We start from the raw sequence: 27,623 nt of genomic DNA, 5'->3' as shown, positions 1-27,623 counted from the left end.
CTGATAAATCTGCAGTATGGTACAAACCACAGATTATCAGTGATAAGAAATTCATTTGGAATTTCTTCACAAATTAGTCTACATATTCAACTGAAGTTAATTGATCTTCAATTGATATCCTGAAAAAGAATGTGTGCATGGAGGACATGTCTCTTGAAATTCAGTAACACAAACAACCACTGACTGCATAGTGCATAGCACATGTAATAAGGCTTCCAGTTTTAAATGGAAAACCATAGAACCTGAGTCAGGGGAGGGGCGGGGTAACAATGGCCATTGTGTGTTCATTGTTAAGCATATTGCAAGACCTGTCAAGTTGAAGGAAGAATAACAGTAATTCCCCAAACTGTTCCATCTTTTTTAAGCATCTATATTAAGAGCTAATAGTTACAAACATGTGATGGATTTTCTGAAGTTGTTTTTGGAGGAGCTCAAAAGAATACCGACCTGAAACCTTCTGCTTTGACATAACTCGGAACAATATATTGTTGAAATAATTTATCTGAAGCACGAAGTATACTAAAATCATCTCAAATTGGAAAATGATGACAGTGATACTGTAGTATGTTACCAACACAAGTGTGTGAGCATGACCATGACCATATGGCTTTCCTACAGTCAATCTAGATTCAACACATGGGAAAAACAGTGGGTAGTACATTGAATCACAACGTGGGTTTGAATAAGATATTGTAGGAAGTGCACCAATTCTTTTATAATAGATGACAAAAACTTAATTGCCCGTTGATGCCCCGTCGGCAATGATAAAAAAAGAGTAGCCACCTCACTCACTTACTGTAGGTGCTACATTGGATGTTCCAGGGTGAAATGAATTACCAGTAGTGAATCTAGTATGGTGTCCCACATAAAACCAGTACACCTCACATCCGATATTCCAAGTAACAGTGAACTAACTAAAAAGAATGGATAATAGTAATGTTAAAAAGCATGTTGTTACCTGCTTATAACAGATGCTGAAAACTGTGGCCATGGACATCCAGGAATTGCCAACTTGGTGTGAGGACTTCACCAGCAACATGCTGTATTGCTGCAGGTGTGATGCTGTTAATTTCTCTAGTAATGTTCTGTTTAAGACTGTCTGTCTGTGTGAGGATTGTCAGCACACACACATTGCTTTTTAGTGTTCTGTAAATAAAAATAACACAATGTCAAGTTGGGGGACTTTGGGGACCAGAGGTCTCGACATGCAAATGTGTCGTCAGGGATTTGTTGGATGTGCTAGTGTTTGGAATACTGCGCACTGTTTCTCTGGATCTGTTAATTGTGCATAGCTAAAGCCAGTTATCTCTCTAGATATCTGGCACTGTTTAAGGTGTAATTGGAAAAAAAAATATGGGGCAATGGTGCAGATGCCTGACACTGCACATCGAACACCTATCTTCTCTGAATGGAAAAGTTCATGGTGCAGAATGTGTGGGTTGTTCTGCGGCTTACATATGCAATTTTGAAATTTTGCATAACCTGACAAATTAAACCAGTCCTCATTTGACATGAATTAAAGCAAGGGGTCCAAGCAACCATTACCAAATGATGATAAAGGCCAGTTAATAAACACTGTTTTGACTCCTCATAATGACCGTGTGAATTCTGTGCGTAGGTTCAGAGGTTCTCGTTGCGTATTTGAATTTAAGCAAATGCTAGAGCATTGTTAAATTCTCTAATATTTTCTTGCTGTCGTTATTCTGCTCTGAGGGGTTCCAGATCTTCACAAACCTTAGTGGGTTCTAAGTTAACATTTCCCTTGTGGCAACATGTGGTAGCTGATTTGTCACAGAACTTCCCTGCAAATGACCTTCCAGAACAGTGTACCCAGGTTTGATCCAGTTACCAACACTGTGTTCGCGCTTTTCACTTTCGGGAAAAGAAGTGTAGGTAAAGTTTTTGAAGTTCATGTGTTGTATTCTTGGACTGAGATTTTGATGGAAGTGAAGTAGGTAAGTTGTAACATGGACATTTGTCGATTCGCCTTTGTTTGTCACATATCTAGCATTTCTTCTTCTGTGGTCTGTGACATGATCCAGTAGTGTGGAATGCCAATTGGTAGGTGGTCTCCCTCTGGATGTTGTGCCTTGTCCTTGTAGTGTCGTGAAAATAAGAAATACAGAAGGAAAAAAGTTAACAGACATTTGACAGTTTTTTTGTGTAGTCATTGATTTGTTAGGAAAAATTCATAAGAAATCAATATTCCTGGCAGTACAGATTGATGGTATTTAGGTTAGGAGAAGTGTAACATAACTGACAAATTAAAAGATAACATAAATTAAATTATAAAAGTAGACTGTGTTTATCGGTGATGATGAACATTGATGTAATTGAGTTTATTCTCACAGTACAAAAAGCTTTCTTATAGAAACAAAACCCCTTTAACTATTATTGTGCTTAAAAACAAAAGTAGATTGTCAGTAAACGACTTATTCATTCTACATTGTTTTTATAAAAATGTTTTCAGAATAAGGTTTTTAGCAAAAAATGATGACTCTAAACTATTTGTGTAATTTTTTTTGTCCTTAATGGTGAAAAATCTTGCAAGTGTTATCTCAGTCATTAATTTTGCTTAAGTAATATGGGAGATATGGTGCACCAACAACAAACAGTTGGGAAATAATACATGTGATAGCTACTCACCAGTTCGAAGGATTGTTGAGTAACAGGTACGCACATTTAGAAGTAGATTATTCAATACTATCAGAACGACTGCCAGTAGTTTTAAGTGCTCGTTCTACTTTAAATTGTTATTACACTTATTTTTAGATCTTTTGTGGGGGGTAACAGCTTCCAGTGATCACTCTGAAAATGCTTAATCGTAATGTAACAGGTGTTTCCAACTATATATGTGCAGTACATCAATTGAGGATCAACTGTGCAAAGTATCAATCCTCTGACCTTTAACATACAGTTCTATAGCATCGTAACTTCTCTGTATACAATTGCAAAATCAATGAATGGCCATGTAGAGCTGCCAACATTGTCCACTAGGACATTTATAAAACCATTACTGTTCACTATGTGTATAAACACTCCATGTTACTTTCATTTCTGACAGTTTCTCCCTGTTAAGAACAAGAAATTGTATTCTGTTTGCTAGGAATTTTTCGATCCAGTCCGAAATCTTCTGTGGTATTAGGTATATGTGTGTTTTGTTTATTAGGTGACAGTGCGGAATTGTATTCAATGCTTTCTGAAACCCAAACAGAGCATCAACCTGGGCTTTGGTATTCTAGTTCTCATGAGTGTGTTTTGTAGAATCCATGTTGATTCCTACAGAGATTTCTGGTCTCCAAAAAATATAAAATGTTCCAAAATTTTAGAACAGGCTGATGTCATCAATTTAGGCCTATACTTAGTGCTAGTTAGACATCCCTTCTTGAAGACTGGAATAACCTGCACATTTTTCCATTTCAGCAAATTGGGGTGCCCTGCTAAAAGAACAGAAGCAAGTTCTTTTACATCGATAGAATTTTATAAGAATTATGTTAGGTCCAGTTGCCATTTAGGTGGTGTTGCTTGTTTTCCTATCCCACAGTTACTCATTCACTTGTGTGAACAAGTGTTTCACACTTGCGCAACAATTGTAATTGGGAATTGCTGCAATTCCTCGGTAAAATCATTTTCATAAATGGAGCAGTGTATTTCGACCTCGACACCTTTGTGGGGGCTATCAAGTGAATTAAAATACAAACTCATAATTATGGAAGGCTAACATATGTTATTAGTTTGTTTTCTGATATGATTTTATTACCATGTTTTTTGCAGACAATTGCCTTGCAGAACAAAGAAGTTATTTTCCTCAGTTTGCTAAGAAAATGTGGCTTTTATCAATCTTTTCTCCAGAGGCAGTCAATTTATTAGAATCGAAGTGTCTCATTCCGCACTGGTTTCAACTGCTCACTAAATTTCAAGTGCACATTTTCATCTTCTGGCACGTATGGCATTATGCCGTAATAAAGAACCAAGCGTGAGATGATACAGTACTGATACTCCAAGAAAATCTGCATCCTGGAAACTGCTCTGAAATCTTAATATCAGGTTGGTGCCTACTTAATTGTGAATCTGGACATATGAATGTGCACTTTAAACAGGATTATGCATTTTAGTATGGTGTATGAAATTCTGATATTCTTGGAGTATCCTATGTCTTCTATGACATCATGTAAGGTCCCTTAATACTTCATTTGTATGAACATTTGGGCTTCCTACGTCGTCATAGCTGCCCACGCAGAGTAACACCTATTTCCTGGTGCACTATGGCAACTGCCGCAGTGAAGCTATTTCTAACAGGTTGCGGGAAAATATCGCGAATGGTGCTTTGAAAAGCATTAGCTTCAAAGTGATGTATCTTAAAGTGTAACATGCTCAAAAAAGACCAATAATATATGTGAAAGCTTAGCTTTTATTGTAGCTTGTTAATGTTAGACAAATGTTATATGTGAAAGCTTAGCTTCTCTTTTAGCTACACTATGTACGTAAAGTTAAATAGTCAACTTTTCCGATCTGTGTGTTCACACTACCTAACAATGATGTCGCTGTTGGCTGGCTGACTCAGATGTCCTATGCTTTCAATATCTGCCTTCGTTGGCTGGCGAGATCGCGTGACGTGAGCTATGACTGGCTCACAAAAGCGCATTTCAGTCTCGATTTCTACGGTTCAGAAACTTAACGTGCTGTTTCGAATCTATACTTTCGTAGTACGAATACAAAAATATGCAGCGTATCGTATTAGGAAAATAAGCAGCATAAATGTTGCTGCACATTACAGATCTTCCCCACAGAGTTTTTTCATTCTCTAAAATTACACTCTGGTGTATAAAACCTTCACAATTTAAAGAATTGATATTTTTAAAGCTAAAAGAGAGAGAATATTGGCACTTACCATGGAAAAAGTGTATTTTCAACTTGGAAGAAGTGTGTGTTCACATTGAGAAAAGTGCGTTTTTAACTGGGAAATTCAGGATTTTTTTTTTTTTCTTGTCTGCATATACGCCTTTTAGTTAAAAAAGTGAGACATGTCCTGGATCCTTCACATTGACTACATCCGCATATAGGTTGGACCTTTTGGTCCTTCATATAGAACCCCATGTCTGTGGCTGTAGAGTGATATGCAATTTCATAGAAATATTGGTTGTCATATTGATCTTTCCATGCTGCTGTGTGTATCATGATTAGCAGACAAATGAAAGCATATAAGAATGTTTTTTGTTATTACTTAATAAGCCCATTGTGGCAAAATTAATTGAAAATGATTTTTTTTTTTTTTGTTTTAAAAAAACAATAGCCTCTTTCAGGAAAAAACTATCAATATGTAAGTGTATACCCCAGCCAAAATGCATTTTATAATTTAATTTCATACAGTTCATGTAATGTAGTTCTAGTTTCACACATTGCTAACGTTAAATGAGCAGGGTGGAATTTCTGATACTTACTTTCACTTATCACCAATGCTGAAGACTCTTCGCTTTGTTGGCTGTCTCATCCCAGAAATTATTTTCATTAGGAACTAACAGTAAATTACCTTCCCTCTGGTGTAAACAGTAGGTGAGCATGAGTGAACAGTGTATGTTGATGTTCAGTTTGTATTCACAGGCACTCATTTGTGGTAGAGATGACTATCTTATCTCTCAGCAGACCATCAAAGTAGTTCACTCACCTCTGTGCTTTGGCCCTCACTTCACTTGAAAGAAATGTTCTCAATGGTATGTATGTTACCTTGTTCTTTTCCATTCCCTCCAGTGGAAATACTTGTTCGCAGGTATAAGTGAATGGTAGTGAACACAAGCAAATTATTCTGTCAGTTCACTTGTGTTCTCGTCGATTCATTCTCTTATAAATGGTTAGGTTTACTGAATTGTTTTTATGGTTATTCTGTAGGTTATGAGGCTAGTAGTTCTGACTGGTTCTTTCTGCCATGTGCATTAAATAATTACCTAGTTTCGCAGGTGTCACACAAAAAAACACATGCGCTTAGTCCATAGTTATTAAGACTACAGTGGGGACGTGGGTCGTGTCAACATTACCTTTGTGGTATATGGCGAGTTTGACATGTCAGTGTAATGTGTTCCAGGCGAGTTTCCTGTCGCAGTTCCTGCAGTCGCCACAGTCTCCTGACGGTCAGGCTGCCACCTGCTTCCCACTGTCGGCGCCCTTGGGTCTTTCCCTCTCTTCACCTTGCCAGCAGCGCAGCCCTCCCCAGTCGCAACAGCAGTCGCGGCGCGTGAGAGTTCCGTCGCCGTTGCACCCGCTGACGCCACCGGAGCTCGGGTCGCCACTGCAGTGGCGGCAGTCGCCTTCGCTGACTTCGTCGCAGTCGCGGAACTCTGGGGCGGGCAACCCCGGGGGTGGTCAGGTGTGCCTTGAGCGTGCGGCCCGCTTCCACAAGAATGCTGCCTGTAAGTTTGATCTGACAGAGTAAAATTCTACTGTACACTTTAGGGGAGAAATTTGTACTTGTCAGTCTGTGGCAAAAAAGGGGGAATAAACCCACAGGAGGAGAGGAAAAAACAAAACTAAACATCACAGATTTACAGGGTATGTGATGTTACCTCAGTGATTGCAGTATTGAGTCAAATTTACAAATAAGTTTTCCATATGAACCCAGTTGTCAGTATGATGATGCACTGCTGTGGCTTCGATTTGTACACCGATTCAATTTTGGATGGTGCCACAAAGCCATTGTAGCCCATCTGGAGGCGAGAGGATGTGATATTGGAGCTGGTCCCACATGTGTTCTATCGGGGACAGATCTGGTTATCTTTCTGGCCAGTGGAGTAACTAGTCTACACTGGCATGTGTGCATATAAACTGCCTGCATGATGACAAGTTTTTTTATGTTGAAAAATGTCACATGGAGGGTAACACATTACAATTTCATTTTTCAAGCTCCCCTTCCCCCAAATCTCAGACAGACCTGAAGTACGGAGGTTTAGGTTCGCACTTTTGTATTTGGTGACCCATCTGGAAGCAGTAGGTACAAAAGGCTGCTTTTAAATTCATTCTCTCTCTCTCTCTCTCTCTCTCTCTCTCTCTCTCTCTCTCTCTCTCTCTCTCTCTCTCCTTTTTTATTTAAATAACCTTTAGGTCAATGTTCAGTTTAAATTTTGTATCTCAAATTTGTGGTTGTGGATATTTAGTCACTTCACAATCCGTGCAACTGAAATCACTAATGTGCTTCCCATAAAAAGCAGTAGCTGTCAATAGTGATGGTGACTTCATGTTTCTTAAAACAAATGTAGTAATGGACGGGGTGAGGGAGATGAGAGAGTTGGTATTAAAGGGTTTGCAGTCTTCAGTCCATAGACTTGTTTGACCAGGCTCTCCTGGTTTATCCTGTGCAGATCTCTTCGTAACTACTGCAGTCCTTTACTTTTACATGTTCCTGTTGACATGATTATACATTTTTCTTCCACATAGTAACATTTTTCTTCCTGGTAGTAGGAATTCGCCAGAAATTCTGTATGAAAATTTGTTTCGTCAGGTTAATTTTCCTTAGATTTACTTCTGCCATCGACAGTTGTTTCTTACCAAATAGATAATTAAATCTACTATTTTTTGTGTGCACACTGGTAAACACTGTCCATCTGTTCAACTTATCTTCCAAGTCCTTAAATGCCTGTGACGAAGTGACAATGTCATGGTAAACCTTATAAAGTTTATTTTTATTTTCACTGAACTTCAAGTTCCCGTCCAAAATTACTCCTAGGTCTCCTGTACTACTTGCTCATTGTACAGATTATATACGATCAGAGACGGACTGCAACTGTGTCTCACTACCTTCTTGTAGACTGCTTCTCATTCATACTCTTCTGCTTGTAGAACAGCAATCAGGTTTCTGTAAACGTTCTCAGTAGTCCTGTGTTCATTGCATTTTATCCCTGGTAGCTCCCAAAGAATGTTCAGTATACAAAAAGAGAATGGTTTTTGGTTCTAATAGAACGCCATTCTGCTGCTCTGAAACAGTTTTCCCAAAATTTTCTTAGAGCTGTGGTGCCTGTCAATTCATGTACATAATATTTTGACAGAAATTGACCATGTTGAAACATTTGACTGTAATATTTGTTTATTTGTCAAAGAATCAAAGAATCATTTTAGTACATTGTTAGTACATATGATATAGAACAGTGTTAAACCAAGTTAATTTACAATACTGTAGTCATTTCGACTACATTGTTGATGTAATCAAAATGCATAATAATATTGGTTAGTGTACTACATTGCTTCTGTATGTGGTAACAGCAGTTAAGTGAGATGACATAAGCATGACGTAAACTATATTATGAAATGACAATTACTAAAATTTGGTGAATGAGGTATACTTATTGCGATGTTCGATATGTTCAGAAAGAACAGAAGCAGTGGAACTGTGAGGTTTATAACTGACACGGCAGCCACCCACAAGTATGATTATTTGGATCAAACTGTGACTTGTTTGATATTTTTACAAACCCATCTTCAGATGATTGTTAATCACTTTGTTGTTGTTGTTGTTGATGTTGTTGTTGTTTTTTTTTACCTCATTTTGTATCTGTTTTTGGTTTATTGCACTAGGCTACATGACACATATTTTGTTCACTATTTCGTTAAGTTTATTCTTCCAGTACCTGGCAGCTGCCTGTGTGGAAAAATGTCCTCATCGTTCAACGAATTTATGGTTGTGAAGCAGATGCTCTTTGTGTACGTTTCTTTAATTGAGAAAAAGAGATCTAAATATGGTCCGGTATTTTGTGGAACTACATCAGAAACATTAAGATTTAATCCCTTTGTGCCCCCCTCCCTGTTTTCAATAAATTTTAAGTCTGTCCAAAGAGTGAAAGAAAATATAATCTGGGCTCTGCTTCAGACCATAGAAAATGACCTGATGGTTTTGTGGTAGTACAGTTAATGAGAATTTCACCAATGTCTTTGTTTCTGTTTCGTAGCTCTGGTTGATGCCACCTGCACATGGAGTGGAACATTACCACCACGATCTGTCAAGTCTGGTGCCTATTCGTGTAAGGTAAAAGAAAGCATTATAATTATACAACTGTAAATATGGTTACTGATGTATATGCAACATTCCTGTCATATATTTAATAGTTGTAATTGTGTAAAGATAATTAACAACTTATTCTGCTCTCATTCTTCCTCTGTCCCTGAAATTAATTTAAAGGTATGTTCCCAGTCTTTGTCTGCTAAGGAGTACAAGGACAAGGAGGACAAAAAGAAGGAAACTTGCGCCTCCACCTCCACACTCTGCATGTACTACTCCTGTGCCAAAGTTGGAGATCCCTGTGGCCCCCTGAGACACCTTATCTCCCCAGACAATGTGACACAGAATCGTGTGTCAGTGGATCTCCATTGTCCATTTCTCAGACTAAGACTAATGTGAAGCTGTATATAATACTTGCCACAATCGAAACAACTGCTATATTTGCTAGTGGTATTTTCGTGTTTTGTGTAAAACTTTAGAAATATGACCCTTCCAGGATTCGAATAAGTGATCTCTCTCTGCATTCGGATGCATTATCTGTGCCGAGTGTCTTCTACAGAGGAAACCGGTACTAAGTTTTGCTAAGAATAGTTTTATTGTGTTTTGGGTCTTAGCTCAACTGACAGTCAACAATCTGGTTATAATATAGGGACCCATTTGCAAAAATTCTAAAATTCCTAAGCTCTGATTGAGTTTAATGATGTTGCAAGGAGCAGGGAAAAGAGTGTTAGTCATTGCAAGTATCACTGTTCTAAATAGGTGTAGCACAAACTCTACAAATTTTGCAAGGCTTCCAGTATTGGCGTTCACAAAATTCCTTTCTATTACTACTTAAAAGTTGTAATTGTGTTCTCAATCACCAGATAGCTAAGCTGCTTGCTGAAATACTTTGGCTAATGCACCTGTATCACAAACATAGCCTCATCTTAAATGTTATAATCATTCAGAGTAACAATAATTTAAACCATGTTTTTAACACAGGGAAAACTCCACATTGTAGAAATGTGGAGCGGCAGCATATTTTTGAAAGTGGAAATCACTATTATCAGTTTCAACTTGACATTGGTCTTGATTGGAGCATGTTGAGAGCAATGAGACCATTGAGCTCTCTCAATGGAGGAAAATGGTCCATACGCTGTCCTGTTGGACAGAACATGTTAACTTTCTGGGAATCCTGGATGTGTTAAGAGTTGCATGGGGATTTTCAGCAGCATTCGCAACTGATAAGCAGCAGGTGAATTCTAACAAAGAAAGTTTTTTTTTTTTTTTTTTTTTTTTTTTTTTTTTTTTTTTTTTGCCTGGTTTACCACCATTTCAGCAACGAAGGACAGTGGTGCCCCTGTGGCATTTTCCAAACTTGCCAGCACCATATTAAATAACATCCCTGGTAGTTGGTCTTTCACATGCTGTATCATGTGTTATGTTTAGCCATTTACTTCCACTGAATTTTTAAAATGTTTCATGGACTTTACAATTACCCTGTATCACTTCTAGTTTCTTACCATTTTCAGTTTATTTGGTTGTTGACCCTGTTACTATATAAAATTATTTTTGCACATTATCTCCTAAGATTGCCTGTTCCTGCTTTTGCAGGGATGAAGGAACTTCATTGAACACTGTTTAAAATCTTTCAAGTTTTTATATTTTCATAACTTTCAGAAATATTTACATAATTGTGAAGTGCTCCATATTGTACAGAGGCATTAAGACTTCAGAGTTGGTTGTATGAAGAGACCTGAAAGTATCCTGTTTTGTGCATTTCACACCAGCAGACCTCTGCTTCCCATAAGGGAATCATCCACGGTACATTAATTAGCATTTGATTTATAGTGTTGCCTTGGTTGAACTGGAAGTCCTTGACCACTATAGGCAAATTCATAAATTGTGAAATGGTGTGGTCCGTGCAGGTAGAGGTAGTGACAGAGGCTGCTTTGTTGCAAGTTCAAAGTGACAATCGTGGTAAGTACTTTATGCTTGCAGAAAACTTGTATTCTACACATTCTGTTTCTGTGTAAGATTTGTCACTTATCGCTATCATCGGTCATGACAACTTGCAATGAAAGGAATAAAAATTCAGTAAATAGGTTGCTACTATGACAATGATTAGTGGTAGCTCTGGCTTCAGTGTTCAGAGCAGAGCACTCAGAACGCTAATTAATACTCATTGGCTGTTGGAGTATGTATGCATCAGGTGTGCAGAAAGAATCTGAACTCTTATCACTATTGTTCATGACTCCAACTGTAAAATTGTGGAGAAACTTGGTTACGCAGAGGTTGTAGTTGTGATACTTTTTCCTCAGGTATAGGTAGATCATACATTGCCAGACTACACTAAACTCTTTTGTGCAGTAATACAGGGTGGCCCAAAATGGATGGTCACATTTTAAATAACTATAACTCCATCAGTTTTACAAATTAATTTTATTCAATTACGTAACTAAATGCTCCCAGGCACCCAATTACAAGAACTAACCACAAAAAATCATGTACGGAAAATGACTTCCAGAAGATGGTGTCCTTCCTCGGTGATGCATTCCACAAGTCTTTCCTCGAAATTTTCCATCACTTTCACTGCTGTTTCTTCTTGAATTGCCATAATTTCCGCACTGATTGCCTCCTTCAGATCAATTAAGTTTCGGGGCTTCTTTACGTAGACTTTTGACTTTAGGTATCCCCAAAGGAAAAAAATCACAGGCTGAGAGGTCAGGTGATCTCGCGGGCCAGTGGACATCTCCAAAACGCGAGATGATGTGGTGGGGGAACATCCGCCTTAAAACACACATGGAGTCATTGGCTGTGTGGGCCGTGGCCCCGTCCTGTTGAAACCAAATTCGATCTCGATTTACATGTAACTCTCGCAGTTTCGGCACCAAAAAGCTACGTAGCATGTTAACGTAACGTTTCGAGTTCACTGTGACTGTAGCGTTGTTCTCCTCAAAAAAATAAGGACCAACAATCCCCAATCTTGAAATTCCACACCAGACTGTTACCTTAGCACTATGAAGAGGCTTTTGGTGCAATTCTCTGGGATTATCTGCTGCCCAATACCTGCAGTTTTGGTTATTGACATAGCCGTCTAAATGGAAATGGGCTTCATCTGACATAAGAAGCACAACATCATTATTAGAGTACAAAATGTCAAGCATTGATTCACAAAATCGTCTTCGCTGCTCAAAATCACGATCATACAGCTTTTGCGTGATCATAATTTTGTATGGGTGAAACTGTAACTCACGGCTTAAAATACGCTGCAACGAACTACGGCTGAGGCCTAAAGTTTGAGCACGACGCCTAGTGGAACGACGCGGGCTTTGCAGCACTGACGCTCTATCATCATCAATGTTCTGTGGAGTAACTGCCGTACGTGTACGCCCTGTAGATTTACCACTTTTGACAGACCCTGTTGTCCGGAATGCAGTCACCCAACGTGATATGGATCTGCGATCTGGAATGGGTCCATCACGCGCTACACCAAAACGTTGTCGAAACAATCGTTGCACAGTAATAAACGATTCATCATTTCTGAAAAACTGTTCCACAGCAAAAACACGATGCTCGACCGTCCACTGCGCCATCTCGTGGCAAACTGGGTGTAATGGCCGACTTGCAGACGGCCGGCAGTGGTCCCCCCTCCTCACCTTTCAATGGTACTACGCAGTTCAAATCCGACCATCCTTTTTGGGCCACCCAGTACAAATCCCACGAAGAGAACAGTAGTACTCAATGTAAACACTTCTGTGAAGCCTGTTGCTATTAACAGGTCTCATTGCCCAGCTGTAGTCACGGAGTTCTTGATGTCACTCTTGGGAGATGATGTCTTATTTTCAGTAAACAGACACTCTCTCTCTCTCTCTCTCTCTCTCTCTCTCTCTCTCTCTCTCTCTCTCTCTCTCTCTCTCCCCGCCCCCCCCCCCCCCCCAAACAATAAGCCTTAAAACTTGGGGGTGGGGAGTTGTCATTGCTGTGGAAAGCAAAGATGCCTCAGTTCCTTCAGAGAACATGTGGAAAAACCTTTGCTTGTGTTGGGATATATAATAATCTTTTAACAGTTTTTAATGTTGTTGTAAGGATATGACATTCCAGATCTAACACCCTATATGGTAGTCTCTTAATGTGCAGAAGTGTTACGTAAGTAGTGACTGTGGCAGGAGTTACTCAGTAGACAAAATGGACGCAGGTTATTAGCTGACACAGTTAAAGTATTCCTGCATTATAATGAACGATACTGTTAGTAGTCACTGTTGTAAAAGAGAATTAAAGTTGGTAGTGCCTGAGGATGTTAATAACCTTGTAAATACTACCCTTGTTTCAGAAATGTGTTTGAACGATTTGATGTGTTTGAACGATTTGATGTGTTTGAACGATTTGATGTGTTTGAACGATTTGATGTGTTTGAACGATTTGATGTGTTTGAACGATTTGATGTGTTTGAACGATTTGATGTGTGACAGTGTAACCGGTTAAATGTGCCTGCAGGTATTCCTTGGAGGAGTTCCTTGGGACATGGGCGAGGCAGCCCTGGTGAATGAACTTCACCAGTTTGGCCAGATACGCATAGAGTGGCCAGGCAAAGAACAGTCGGCATCACAGCCGAAAGGCTACGTTTATGCCATTCTCGAGTCTGAAAGGAAGGTGAGCTGAAACTGTTGCTGTATTGTTCATTCTGGAATTGTGAGAACTTCTGAACTTTCAGTTGTTAATGGGTTAGTTGGCAAATTACTAGGATAAGTGATAATAGGGAGAACTGGAGTGGTTCGTACAAGATATTTGAAATATTAAAACCATACTATACTTCTCTTCAACCCTGGGAGTTAGTTCGCTGTGAAGTTAGACTTGCAGACATTTCTTAAGACATGTCAGTAAATCTTCGCCACAAGGTTTGTCCCAAGACCACAATAGGAAGAAGCTGTGTGGTGAGGGGTGGGATTGGATCAGATAGGATGTGGTGGGATGGGGTTGGATGGGATAGGATGAGATGAGATGATAGGTGTAAAAGATAGTCCTGGGGAAGCTGTAAGAGGAACTGTGAGTAAAATTGGTGGATAAGTATTACACACCAAACTTTAGATGTAGAAGTATACTGTACTAATTAAGATGCTTGTGTTCCATGTTCAGTCAAGACATGCAGCTTGTAATAAATTGCTTCTAGGATCTTCCAAGGATATTTACGCTGATATCATATTAAAGGGAAAATTCACTTGTGGTAAATGTAAAATCTAACAGTTTCAAGAGCAAAGATTGTTTTTCCAGCTTTGTGTATCTGTAGTTTCTAGGGTCTGGTCTCATGCAGGTATTTGCACTTGATACTTAAGCCGTTATTTAAAATGCTCTGAAGTGGATGTATCTATCCTAATTCTCTATAGATAGTTTCGCAATGTCAACATACGCATGTGCTCTCTTCACAGCTATTGGAAGGTAACTTTTTAGTTTAGTTTAACCTGTGATATGTTGCTAATTGTATAAATACAGAAAAATGTCTTTTTATTTATTTATTCCACGTGATCTGATGGTACACAGTGTGTTACAGATGTCAGAAAATATCAGTTAACATTTACAACTTATAGCATCCTAATGTATTATATTGCAAAGATTGGTTAAGTTTACTTCACTCCATTGCTCCATTGCTCAATGTTTTCAGTTTAACATAAATAGCAAGATTACTGTTCTGAGTATTCATTTATAGAGTAAAAACAGTGACACAACAAATGACTTTTGCTAAATTTTATGTTGTCTTCGATGGACATATTACTAGTGGGAAGATTGTTGAACAGTTGGAGGCCCATGTGGAAAGCTCCCTTTTTACACAGTTGAATGTTTCTACGTAAAACATGCGGATTTGAGTTTTTCCTGGTGTTGTGTTTATTTCATAATTTTTTACGACTCAGAAAAATTTGTCTCAAGAATGTATAGGCAAGGCAGTGTATGGGTTTGCTCCCAGTAATAATCCTCATTGCTCTCTTCTGGATTTTGAATGTGCTCAGGGTAGTTAGAAAATTTCCCCAGAATATCACACCCTATTTTAGGTGGGCTTGTATATAAGCATAGTACGCGCTGGTTAATGGTTTCAGGCTAGCACATGATTTTAGTACACTCAATGCATAACAGCCACTACTAAGTCTGACATTTACCTATCTTGTATGTGTTTGTATGTATTTCAGGTTATTTTGAACCCACAGACTCAGGAATTTGAGAACAGTGTCAGTATCTATTGGCTGGTTATTTACAGTGACAAGTGGCTGAGAGGAATTTGCATTTTGTGTTGCGTGAAGGTTCGTGGAAGTTGTCTTTATGGTGTTGATAGTTAATCTGTTGATTTTAGCCCAGTTGCTGAGTTGTCCAGTGACAAAGTTCACAGCTTTTTGCACAGCCTCTGTATTCTCCCCTTTGAGGAGTAAAGTTGTGTCATCAGCAGATATTATTGCTTTGTGTGCATCTACATTCACACTCAAGTCATTAATATACAGGAGGAAAAGTAGAGCTTCCAACACTGAGCCCTGTGGTACACCTTGCTTTGCAGTTTTGTTACTTGATAGGATTTCGGTTATTAAGTTGGTTTGTCTATTAGTGTATTTCATGCTGACTCTCTGCATCTAATTGGTTAGGAATGAAGCAATCCAATTGTTTGCAGTTCCTCTGATACCATAGTGTTCTATTTTTTCCAGCAATATTTTGTGGTCAACAGCGGCAAAAAGCTTTGACAGATCCAGAAATATGCCTGTTATGAGTTGTTTTTTTATCTAACAGATCTAATAGTGTATTTATGCAATCGTATACTGTTGTTGCAGGAGATTTGTTGCTTCTGAACCCAAATTGAGCTATACTTAGTAAATATCTCTCTCTCTCTCTCTCTCTCTCTCTCTCTCTCTCTCTCTCTCTCTCCCCCCTTTTCTTTTTTTCCCCAATGAAGCCCATCAGTTTTTTGTACATTATTTTTTCCAAAAACTTCAGAAAAGTGGGATGAGATTGATATAGGCCTGTAGTTATTCATATCTTTATCACCACCTTTTCTGAAGACAGGAATTACTTTCGAAAGTTTCAGAGCTTCAGGGAAAGTACCTGCATGGAAAGAACAGTCACCGAGGTGAGTTAATGGTTCAGCAGTTGTGTGTACACAATTTTTGACGACAGCTGCTGGGATACCAACAATTCCAGCTGAATATGAATTTCTTAACTCTCTGAGGCCTTTTGCAACATCATTTTCAGTGACTTTGGTAATGAAAATTGACTCAGCACATGTGATATTTTGGGTTTGCTGGTTGGTAGTTTGTGTTAGGATTATTTTTGACCAATTTTTCAGCTATGCTCGTAAAGAATTTGTTGAAAAGTTCACCACAACTTTGGGATTAGATATAGATTCATTGTTGAGTTTGATTTCTATGTTCGTGTGTGTAGCTTTGATTTCCCCTCTTTCCCTTTTTATAATATTCCACATTGCTTTTACTTTATTGCTGGATTTGTCAATATACTCATCATTTTGCATCCTTTTTGCCTGTCTTACCACTCTTCTTAGGATACATGTGTAGTTTTTATAGTATTCTGTTAGTTGGGGGAGTCACTACTTTGTTTCCATGACATGTGGAGTATGCTTTTGTGTTTGCAAGAGATTTTTATAGCTGGTGTAATCAAAGTCTTGTTTGTTGTATTATTATTTATTCTTACTGGCTTTTGTGGAAAAACCTCTTCAAAGTGGTGGATCATTGTGTCAAGAAATATGTTGAATTTCATGTTCACATCATTGGCTGCGTACATCTCTGTCCACGTTTCTTTAGTAAGGAGGACATTTAGCTTGTTAAAGTTTCTTTGAGTGAAAAACCTTCGTAAAGTTTTAGATGGGACTGGGTTTGAGGTATCTTTGCTAACATCGACCTTTAGAATGACAGCATGGTGGTCGCTGAATGCTGCATTGTATACTTCTAGTGATGGGTTAAGTTTATTTCTATTTGCAAAAATTTGATCTAGAGCTGGGTGTTCTTCTAGTGGGCTCATTTACAAGGCCATGCAGATTATAAGTTTTTGCAATGTTAATCAGTGTCTCCCTGTTTCTGATGTGGGTGTGAGCGTCTATATTAAAGTCACCACATATAATTACATCCTGTTTCCACTGACTTATTTTGGATAGAAATAAGTCTGTCTGTAACAGAAAATCATTAATACTACTGGAGGGGGGGGGGGGGGGGGGTGCGTGCGGACGGTAAATTGTAGCTACAATTAGATTTAGATCTGTAAGCTTTATGGCTGCACATTCAAAGATCTTGTCTGTTCCTATTTCCATTAGGGTAGGAAGTGGGCTGTATTCAATGTGTTGTTTCATGGAGATGGCAACCCCACCATGACCATTTGATCTGGTGTAGTGTTTACACAATTTGAAATTTTGTAGTGAGATTAACTTAACTACACCAGTGTGTGTGTGTGTGTGTGTGTGTGTGTGTGTGTGTGTGTGTGTGTGGGGGGGGGGGGGGGGGGGGCACACACACACACACACACACACACACACACACACACACACACACTTAAAAGTTTTCATATAAAAAGATATGTTTTAAGAAATCAAAAATTCTTCATGTTTATGCCTGCCAATAATGGGGGTTTGAGGTGGGAAGGAAGGGCTCAGACATAAAGGAATTGTAGCCAAAACAGATACTGGGGAGAAGATAACGAACACTTCATAATATTTGTAGAGTAATGAGTTAAAAGAGAAGTTAACAGTTCAAAATAAAAAACGTGAAAATTAGAAGATGCAACTTGTTGTGGGGAGCACAATTTCACTGGATGATGGCACAAACAAAGGGGGGAGGAACTGTGGATGATTAACTAAACAAGGAGCACGAAATGGAAGAGTTTTTTACTAACTAATAGATAGTAAAAAGTGAGCTACAAATGGTGAAATTCAGTCAGTATAATTCCGTGGTCTTGTTAGCATATGGTATGCAAATTTTTCCCATCTTTCTTTTCTTTTAAGTTCTTAATTAGTAAAGTGATCAGAGTGTGAGTATAGGAAAGAAACGTTAGAATTGATCGGTAAAACTTCATTTGTCTTCTTCTCTTCCCAGGTTAGAGAGCTCCTGAATGCATGCACTCAAGAGTTGACGAGTGGTGGCAGCTGGTATTTCAAGATATCCTCAAAGAAGATGAAAGCCAAGGAAGTAAGTCGACCAATACTTTTTTTATAAAAGCTGGCTTTAATGAGGTTAGTTCCGAAAAATTGTGTGCGCGCGCAGATGTGCCTCTCTCTTATTATGCTACTTATCATGAGCCACTGGCCTCGCCACATTGCAAGCACTGGTTCTCACCTGATCACTAAAATTAAGCAATATTGGGCCCAGTCAGTACTTGGATTGGCATTATGGTTTGGGGAGAGCAAATTACCGAAATAGAGTGAAATTGAAAGACACGCTCTAGGCCATTTCACTATATGGCATCATTGTTGTTGTTGTTATTATTATTATTATTATTATTATTATTATTATTGTTGTTGTTGTTGTTGTTGTTATTACTTCCACCAACATCACTTTAGTTTGAAACTAAAGGGATAAAATTGAAGACCTTGGCTGTAAACGATGGTAAGAGCAGTCCATGAGAAACAAGAGTGGTACTGCATGTAGAACATTGCAAGTGTGATATTCTTTCTTCATGCTAGCTGAATGTTCCATGGTGAACCGAGAAATGGCAGCTGTGCCACTAATTTCAAATTTTCACTAACAGCAGCTCTGTAAGCATGTAAACAGGGGCTAGTGCCAAAACTACAGTTGCCAGTAGCAGTAATGTGTGTAGTGTTCATGCCACAGGAATGCTTTTCAGGTATGATTTATACAAATCTGAAGATAACTTGGATAATTAAAACTCGGATAAAGATCCTGGAAATGTTCTTTAGAATGCAAATGTGCTTTCAAAAGTGATAAAGGTGAGTAACTCTTTAAGGAAGTAAATAATGTTGTGTCCCTTACCATTGTTTACTAGATTTACCTGATAGTGCGATGTCAGAAATGTTAAATGACAACCTATTTGAGGTCGTTAATGCGATTATTTTCTAACTTGTTAATGCAAATCTTAATATCGTAGATTGAAAAAATTCTGACCATTTAAATTTGTATTTTTTAAAGTATTAATGGTAATGTTTCGTTACCTCACCCTGCAAAGAAACTGTGGTAGGTAAATGGTAACTCATTTTAAGCGCAGTTTCTCAAAACAACCACCTTGTCGCTTACCATTGTTCACAGCCGAGGTCTTCAATTTTATAATACTATCCATGAAATAAGCACCTTTGTGAATCCTAACATTATCATTTGGCCATAGAAACTTTGCCGCACTTTCCATTACTTCTAAGCCTTCTTTCTTTCATTGCTGCTAAGTGGAGGCAATAATAGTGTTGGGGGAATATTATATAATCAATTTTGGAACCCTGCAAGGCATGGAAAGCATATTACTTAATGTGCTTCACATTGGGAAACTTAATGTATTTGCAATGGAATTAGACACTTTTAATCCTAACCTTTCAAGTACGCACAGTCCTCTTCAGTTTAATTTTTTAAGTGAAATGGCAGGATGGCTTCTCAAAACAGAGCCACTGCCGCCTCAGGATTTTCAGGTCTAAGAAATACTTAACACTTAGGCTCTTTACATGTAACAAGGAAACCTATACCGAAAAACATGGATGTTTTTACATTTTCAGCTATTACAACTCCTACAAAGTTAACAGTAATGAATTCAGAGTTTCATATTTATTGAGGCATGTAATACCATGTTCTTAACTCTACATCGCTCGCGCGGATGACACTCACCATCCACATGACTTTCCCGCTAAATTTTGTCTGACAGGGCAGGATTGAGATCACGCCATTTTCAGTGCCTTTCTGTTAACTCTCCAGCAGTTAGCTCCAATCATTGTTAACTTTCAATTACGAAAGATACATTGTTTATCAAACATTATTATAGTTTGGATGACACAAGTTATCCGCGCAAGCTCTGCTGCCGCAATCTGAAACAAAATACGTCTGTATTACTTTCTAGGTTCAATCGATCATTCATGTGCATAAATTTGGATTTGTTGAAACTGACTGCAGTTACCTTCCATGTTACCTCGTATTCTCTTTATCTTTAGATTGTGGAAGAAATGTCAAAAGCAAAAATACCTCAGACAGAGTTTAGTAGAGATACAAATGTATGGTTGGAATGGTTCATTGAGCTGAGTGATGAAGATGCTCACAGTGATAGCGCTGACTCAGACTGGTGACTGTGCTCATGAAAGCGGTCATGATTCAGGAACAGAAAAAGTGCCAGAGAATGGTGAATATGAGTCACAGGAAGAAGTAACTCAAGAGGATGCATTTGTTTTGGGGAAAGATGGAGTAACTAAACAGAGGAAAAATAAAAATCCTACCATTGTTAGCAGATCTTGTAATATGACGCATTTGCCTGGACCAAAAAATCAAGCTCATATAAAAAAAGACAGAAATAGAAATTCTGAGTTTTTTGTTGGATGAAAACATAATAAACATTATCGCATCATGCACTAATATATCCATCACTGAAGTTCATGGTAACTTCTCTAGGGAAAGGGATGCTAAAGAAACAGATGTGATAGAGATCAGAGCTTTCATTGGTTTGTTACATCTGTGTGGATCTTAGAGATGTTCTAGGAAGAGTATATCGAAATTGTGGGATAACTGAAAGGGGTAACGGACTTGAATTATGTTGTTTATGCATAAGTGAAAACCAATTCAGGTTTCTGTTGATATGTCTTAGGTTTGATAATATCCATGATAGAGGTGTTTGATAGGAGCCAACTTGTCAGTCTATCTGCAGAGAGGTGCTTGAACTATTCACGAACAATTGCCAAAAATATTTTCAGCTATTGAATATCTTACTGTTGACGAACAGCTTTTGGCATGTAGAGGAAACTGGCCATTCCATTCAGGCAATATATCCCTAGCAAATCAGCAAAGTATGGGTTGAAAGTGTTTGCTTTGGTTGATGTAAAAACAGCTTACACTTTGAATTTAGGACCGTAAATCGATAAGCAACTAGAGGGATCATCTAATGCCAGTAATTCAGCTGAAGATATTGTTCTTTAAATGGCCGAACTGTTTCAAATGTTAGAATATATTATACTGTGTGCAAATATTAAATGTATTAGAGTTAGATTTAATAAAAAATCATAAAACCAGCCATAAAGACCATTCAAAGTATACAAATAGACTGCTTGCTTTGTGGATGACACCTGTCATCCGCACAAGTGACCATGTCATGAATTTTTGTGCGAGTAACAGAGGGTTAAATTAAAACACACTTCCATAAAGCCATTTGTAGGACATTTTTTTTTCAAAACAGGAAAAGTTGGGCTGGGATGTGTACAGAATCTTTCAAAAACCTGCAGGATTCTTTTACACTAAATGTTAGGTACATGTTTGAGAACCTTTATACAACAATTTCCTGTAATTTATGCAGTATGACTTTGCTCTCACTTCACTAGTAGCTCGTGTTGCTGCACCACACTTTTCCAGTCAGATTTCTGCCCCCTCTTATTATGCTACTCGTATTGTGAAGTTAACTCCCTTACGCTATGGTGATGTACAAGTAGGAGAAAGGGAACCCATGCTTTGTAACTCCCTTACTCTGTTGGAAATATAGATTAGTTTGATTGTTTATGTTCACAGAATTAGTTAAAAAAGAAACCTTTGAAGATGTATTGTCCTTATAAAAACTAGATGTATTGCCCAGATTATCGTGAAAAGAGCATTAACTGACAGACAATTGGTGGTCATCTACCTGTTCTTGTAATGTGACATTTCTTCAATCTTCCGCAATGCTAAAGCTGATGTCCAGGGTATTAATGCCACTGTTTTCCCTTGAGGTGACTTGATGTCCACCCTACTCTTAAGTTTCTGCTGTAAAACTGTGACGTTGCAATTAGGTGCAGTGTTCTCAACTGACATTTCAATGAAAGTGCAAAGTGTTCTCTTTCAACACATTCAGCCTGAACTGTTGAACATACACATTGTACAGAGGGGTCAGAATTCTTCAGAAAGTTTTACTACCTTCAACAGTCGAACTGCACGTTGCCATGTTGAGGCAGCCAGGCATGTACTAAGCAGGAACATCTCCGAGTAGAGAAACATGCAAAGAAGTAACCGTACCTTTTCAGCATTGTCACACTGCTTAGCACAATTTTCTTTGCTGTGGACATGACTGATAACACAATGTTTTATAATGGTAGATACATCCACTGCAAAAAGTTTCCTGAATACTGAAATGTTTTGTGTGCTGTCATATCTGTGTAGAAAGTACAAGATAACAATTAGTGAACTATATGAAATAAAATCATGATAACTTCCGAATGATTTGTGCTAAGACGTTCAAATTGACTGGTTGGCTGTGGGGGCATGATGGGAATTAGTATTTGCTGTATGGTTTGGTTTAGTGGCAAAGGCCACTCCCATTTGGATGGGTTCATCAGTGAGCAAAATTGGCACATTTGGGGGGATTCAGAATCAGCATTTTGCAAACGAGACCACCTTTCACTCTCAACGGGTGACGGTGTGGTGTACAGTGCCCATCACAGAATAATCGGTGCGATATTCCTTGATGACATGGCGATTACCGAATGGTACATGAAGGTTTTGGAAGTGATTTCATCCCCATTATCCAAAGTGACCCTGATTTCGACAATGTGTGGTTCGTGCAAGATGGAAATAAACCCCATTGAAGCAGGAGAGTGCTCGATGTCCTGGAGGAGCATTTCGGGGGACTGCATTCTGGCCCTGGGATACCCAGAGGCTACTGGTGTGGGCTTCGATTGGCCGTCGCATTCTCCAGATCTGAATATGTGCGATTCTTTTTTGTGGGGCCATAATAAAGACAAGGTGCCCAGCAATAACCCCAAAACCATTGCTGAGCTGAAAACACCCATTCAGGAGGTCATCGACAGCATCAATGTTCAGATATTACAGTGGGTCGTGGAGAACATAGCTATTCGTCTGTGTCACATCATCGCAAGTGATGACAGGCACGTTGAACATGTCATAACCTAAATCCAAATATCTGTAGTGACATTTATATGTTGAATAAAGTGTGCCCACACCATAGTTCGTACCTTTCTTCCCCCCCCTCCTCCCCCCCTCCCCCCTTCCCACCCGTTAGCTCCATAATTGTCACCCTGTAGACAGACTCATATTGAAGCTGTGCACTTAACTATGCTGCAACCACTATAGTAAATGCTTTAACTTACATGTGAATATTTAATGTTTACTTCCTCTTTGTCTTTTAGACTCATTATTGCAAATGTGTTGCAGGTCCAGGTAATCCCATGGCTGTTAAGTGATAGTAACTACATAAAGTACACTTCACAGAAGCTGGACCCACAGAAAACTGTATTTGTTGGTGCTCTTCATGGAATGCTAAATGCTGAGGGTTTGGCGAAAATAATGAATGACCTTTTTGGAGGTGTGATATATGTAGGTGAGTTCTTGCACAAATGAGGTCATATTATCTACCAAAGGCTAAAGTTTCCAGATTTTTTTTTTTTAATTCATGCTTGTGACCATTTCCACTCCTTTGCATTGTAACATAGTTCTTGCCAAATTTTGAGGTAATACTGTTATTACTAATGTAGTTTGTATTTTTGGTGGCGTTCCTATTCCACAATTACATTGTCATCACATTATTTCATTTCCATGCGTATTACTACTTTTTATAATTTGTTAGTTCAGTGATAGGTACCTTATCAGTATTTATGTGTAAGTCAGATACTTGGCACCACAGTTTGTCTTGGAGGAAAATGAACATGTTATAATGAACTACCTTTCCTTTTATCATGAATTTAAAATCTGTAAGACTTTCAACAATTAAAAAAGAAAAAGGAGTGTAACTGCTGAAAATATTTGAACTTTTAGCTGTCACAAGTGAATATGTTAAGCTAGTTTGCTTTTTCTCCATTTGCAGATGTATTTGGGTTTTTGATATATTTTCCAAAACTGAGGATGAGAAAGTCCTCACTAGTTACTCTATTCATTACAAGTGTGGGTCGTATTGCTTTGCAGATTCTGGTTGCCCAATGCACACACACACGCGCGCATGCGCGCGCTTCTAATCATTAATCTTTGTTGGGCAAATTATAGGATTAACGTAATACTAATATTCCTGTTTAGCTGTCCACGGGAGTCACAGTACAAATTACGTATTCTTGTAGTTTCTGCAAGAGAGCTTGCCTGTCGTGGAAAACATTTTGCGCTTTCTTGGCTTCCCTTAGGTACATCTTCACTTTAGACAAACAAGTGTCCAACCTACAAAATATAATTATGAAGCCAAAGCTTATGTATGCTCCCTAGATTTTATTCTGTAGACACATCTTGACTCTCTCCTTTTCTGCATCTGTTTGCTGCAAGTGGGTATTGTGCACCATTTTTGGGTCTCTTCGTGAATCTTCTGAGAAAGAATTCTTCGCAATGTAGTGTATCACATCTCTGATGAGTATCTATTGCCCAAAAGTATCAATGAAGATAGGACAGAGTATTAAAAAATATGCTGAAATACATAAAATACAGGAATAGTTTTTAGCTCTAAAAGATTGCACATAATGAACATTTTCAGTTGCAGGACAGGGCACACCAGACATAATTTTTACAAAAGTAATACCCTTTTTTTGCGAAAACCTCTAGATATCCCATTTCCTTGCTATTATCATTTGACGTGACCAAATGAGTTATAAGTGACACAAAAGGCAGACGGTTGGTACTGTGGGTGATGGAAAAGTTGACAGAATATTTAGGCCATCGCGGAGAGGGGAGACGTGAGAGAGGAAATGCTGATGTAATCTGTCAGCTTTGCCAACACAACTTGCAGTGTTTAGCTTCACCACACAATGATTATGGGTAGAGTACGTTTCACACTACGTTTTGCAGGAACTGATGTAATCGTAGCATGGTAGTGATAAGGAATGAGGCTATAGATTTATTGATCGCTTTAGTGTCCGGTTGACGTGTATGGGTGTGTTAGTGACAGGAGAATCTGAGTTGTGGCAACAACTGTTTAGAGGAATAAATTTATGGTTGCGCAGTGTGCAAAATTTTTGTGACGAGGAGGAATGTGAATGTTATTGCTCATCATTTCACTTGCAGCAATTTAAGCTATCATCTTAGGTTCCTGCCTAAAAGCACACTCGGAAATCGCCACATATTTGAAAATAAACATGAAGTATTTGTGAAAAGATAAATATGAATTTTATTGTTGCTCATTTAACTCTCAGTAATGTAAGCTGTCATCTAGGGAATAGCCACACATTCAGAAATACAGGCAAACATTTATTTCATCCTTAGTTTTGAAGTGACATACTGTGCACATACATCACACACTACAAAGGAAATGAATAATCTAAATGCACACAGTTCACGGAAGGGTTGTTTACAAATGCTCGCAAAAGTTTATAGTTGAAAGCCCACTAGTAACATCACAACTGCAAAAAGTAGTGTGGAGCTATGTCCCCGTGGCCATTGGAAATATGTTTTTGTTGAAAACATTATTTCCTACAGTGTATCACATCTGTTTATGACTTCGTTTCTTGTATCTGTTTCTGTCCACACTGGGAGCAAATGTTTTTCAGTTTACTCGCATTGTCTGCAACGCTATTTGTTGTATCGCTTTCGTATTGTGTACTGTGTCAGATCTAGAGATGAGGAAACTGTAATATGTGCTGCTGCATTATTAATACATGAAAGTTCATGGAAACAAAATAAGATATTGTTGCTGATCATTCTTTTTCTATTAATTTATAATGACGTGCCCTGAAGTCGATGACCATTTGTGTTTCGTAATTTTACAGAATAAGGTTGCATTTATCAAAGAATTTTGTAATTTGTTTTAAAACTACAATTTTATTTTGATGGAGAGTTTGTATAGTAGTTGTTAATGGTTGATAAAATTGGATTAGTTGTAAGAAATAACTTGGTTTGCATACAGTCATTGTCTTGGGTGAGTGAAAACATACTGTAGAACAGCTGGTGGGGAAAAACTTGTTACGTATGGTAACTGAGTATGGAAGAAAGATCTAGTTTTCGTAATTTCTCTTGGGTATCATCTAATGATTTAGAATTTCTGGTATAAATGGTATCACCCTCCCTCCACCCACAAAAATTTAATAAACCGCAACACGCATGACAACTCTATACAACAGACGACACAGTGCGACACACAAACGCACTTGCCCTGCACGGCGGTGACGTATGTTAGCTGGCCTGAAATACTGTTTCCATTGATCTACACTGACACTGCTACGGATAGAATACAGTGTTCCAAAAGATGTTTCCAAACGGTGTCCATATCAGGTAGTGCAAAACATGTTTCAAGCCTAGTGTGTACACGGCTTGAAGTCTACTCTACCCAATTAAACTGCCATTGGCTACAGAAGGAAAACCACCACTTGTTAGATTTGGACGCCTTTCACTGTAACACCAAGCGGGTCTGGGGGTTAGAATAGGCCAATGGTATTCCTACTTGTCGGAGGTGACTAAAAGGAGTCACCAGTTTTGGCCCTGTAAGTTCAGATTCCATTTTATGGCTTGACCTTCCACTTTAAAATTCTACAGAAGTACAGGTCGTTTGGGAAGGATGCCTTCGTGGTGCACAAGTTATCTGTAGTGCCGTTTGATTTGATCTCCTGCACCTCTTTTTGTCATGACTTTGCACCTCCACCTGCAGTTAAACATTTAGATGAAGACATCTTCTGGGATATGTCATCTTCCATTGCCCACTGACCTCTTTAACTCCCATGACAATATTGGATTTCTGTATGCCCAATATCCAGCACGGTAGCCAGTCTGTTGTAGTAGGGCCGTCATGTACCCATTTGGTGGTGTCCCCTGGACAACACTGGGATCGCACTGCTGATGCCTGAGCTGCAAAACTCCCCACACACAGCCAAGGAGTAGATGCCCACCTTCTTGGGGTATTAGGACTTACAGAAATGGTCATTGTGCCAGGTGGCTTTTGATGTGGGTGGATGGTGCCCATTGGGAGAGGCCCGGATCAGAGTGGGTGGCATCAGGGCAACTTAGTCACAAAGGAAATGCGCTGTATACAACACCACAGTGCTCATACAAGTGCCTGCCAACATCAAAGTGTGTCAAAGGCTTTAGGAAGACTATGCAATGCTTCTTAACAACAAATTGCCTGTGGTGATTGTGACATGGCACCTGTTTACATTAGATTTGTTTTAATGCAATATCTTTTAATGTCTTATACGTACAAACATATGGCCTTCCTGCATCATCCTAGGTGCGCAATTGCAGTGACACCTGTTATCTGGCGCGCTCTGGCAACTGCTGAACCGAACCTATTCCTAACAGGTCACAGGAAAATATTGGGAATGGTGGTTTGAAAAGTGTTACTTTGAAAGTTAATTAATTTCCTTTTATGCAAGATGAACTATGGCCGAGAATGTATGATGAATTTCTTAAGTCGGAGTGTTTGACTCTCATTGAAAAATCAACTCTTTGGGGACGACCATATAGAAGAATTTAGAGCCCAGAAGATCAGACATTTATGTCGTTATTAAAAATTTTACTGGGACATTTATGTGATGTCTCTTAAAATGTAACACGCACAAAAGAGATAAACATTATATGTGGAAGCTTAGCTTCTCTTGCAGCTTATT

General features: G+C 38.6%; 1 protein-coding gene across 1 annotated transcript in view; it reads left to right on the top strand.

Annotated features, from left to right (window-relative positions):
- Nucleotides 1-27,623, top strand: part of LOC126428370 (cytoplasmic polyadenylation element-binding protein 1-B) — a 52,495-nt gene that overhangs the window by 7,646 nt on the left and 17,226 nt on the right. The window contains exons 3-7 of the mRNA XM_050090298.1: nucleotides 6,080-6,404; nucleotides 8,931-9,007; nucleotides 13,457-13,612; nucleotides 18,031-18,123; nucleotides 23,269-23,434. Of these exons, the coding sequence (XP_049946255.1) occupies nucleotides 6,080-6,404; nucleotides 8,931-9,007; nucleotides 13,457-13,612; nucleotides 18,031-18,123; nucleotides 23,269-23,434 (817 nt within the window). The remainder of the gene's footprint in view (nucleotides 1-6,079; nucleotides 6,405-8,930; nucleotides 9,008-13,456; nucleotides 13,613-18,030; nucleotides 18,124-23,268; nucleotides 23,435-27,623) is intronic.

This window comes from Schistocerca serialis, chromosome 12 (assembly GCF_023864345.2).
Source record: "Schistocerca serialis cubense isolate TAMUIC-IGC-003099 chromosome 12, iqSchSeri2.2, whole genome shotgun sequence".
In the NCBI taxonomy this organism is placed as follows: Eukaryota; Metazoa; Arthropoda; class Insecta; order Orthoptera; family Acrididae; genus Schistocerca; species Schistocerca serialis.
Note: the sequence above shows the minus strand (reverse complement) of the source record. Positions and strands in the feature narration are given on the sequence as shown.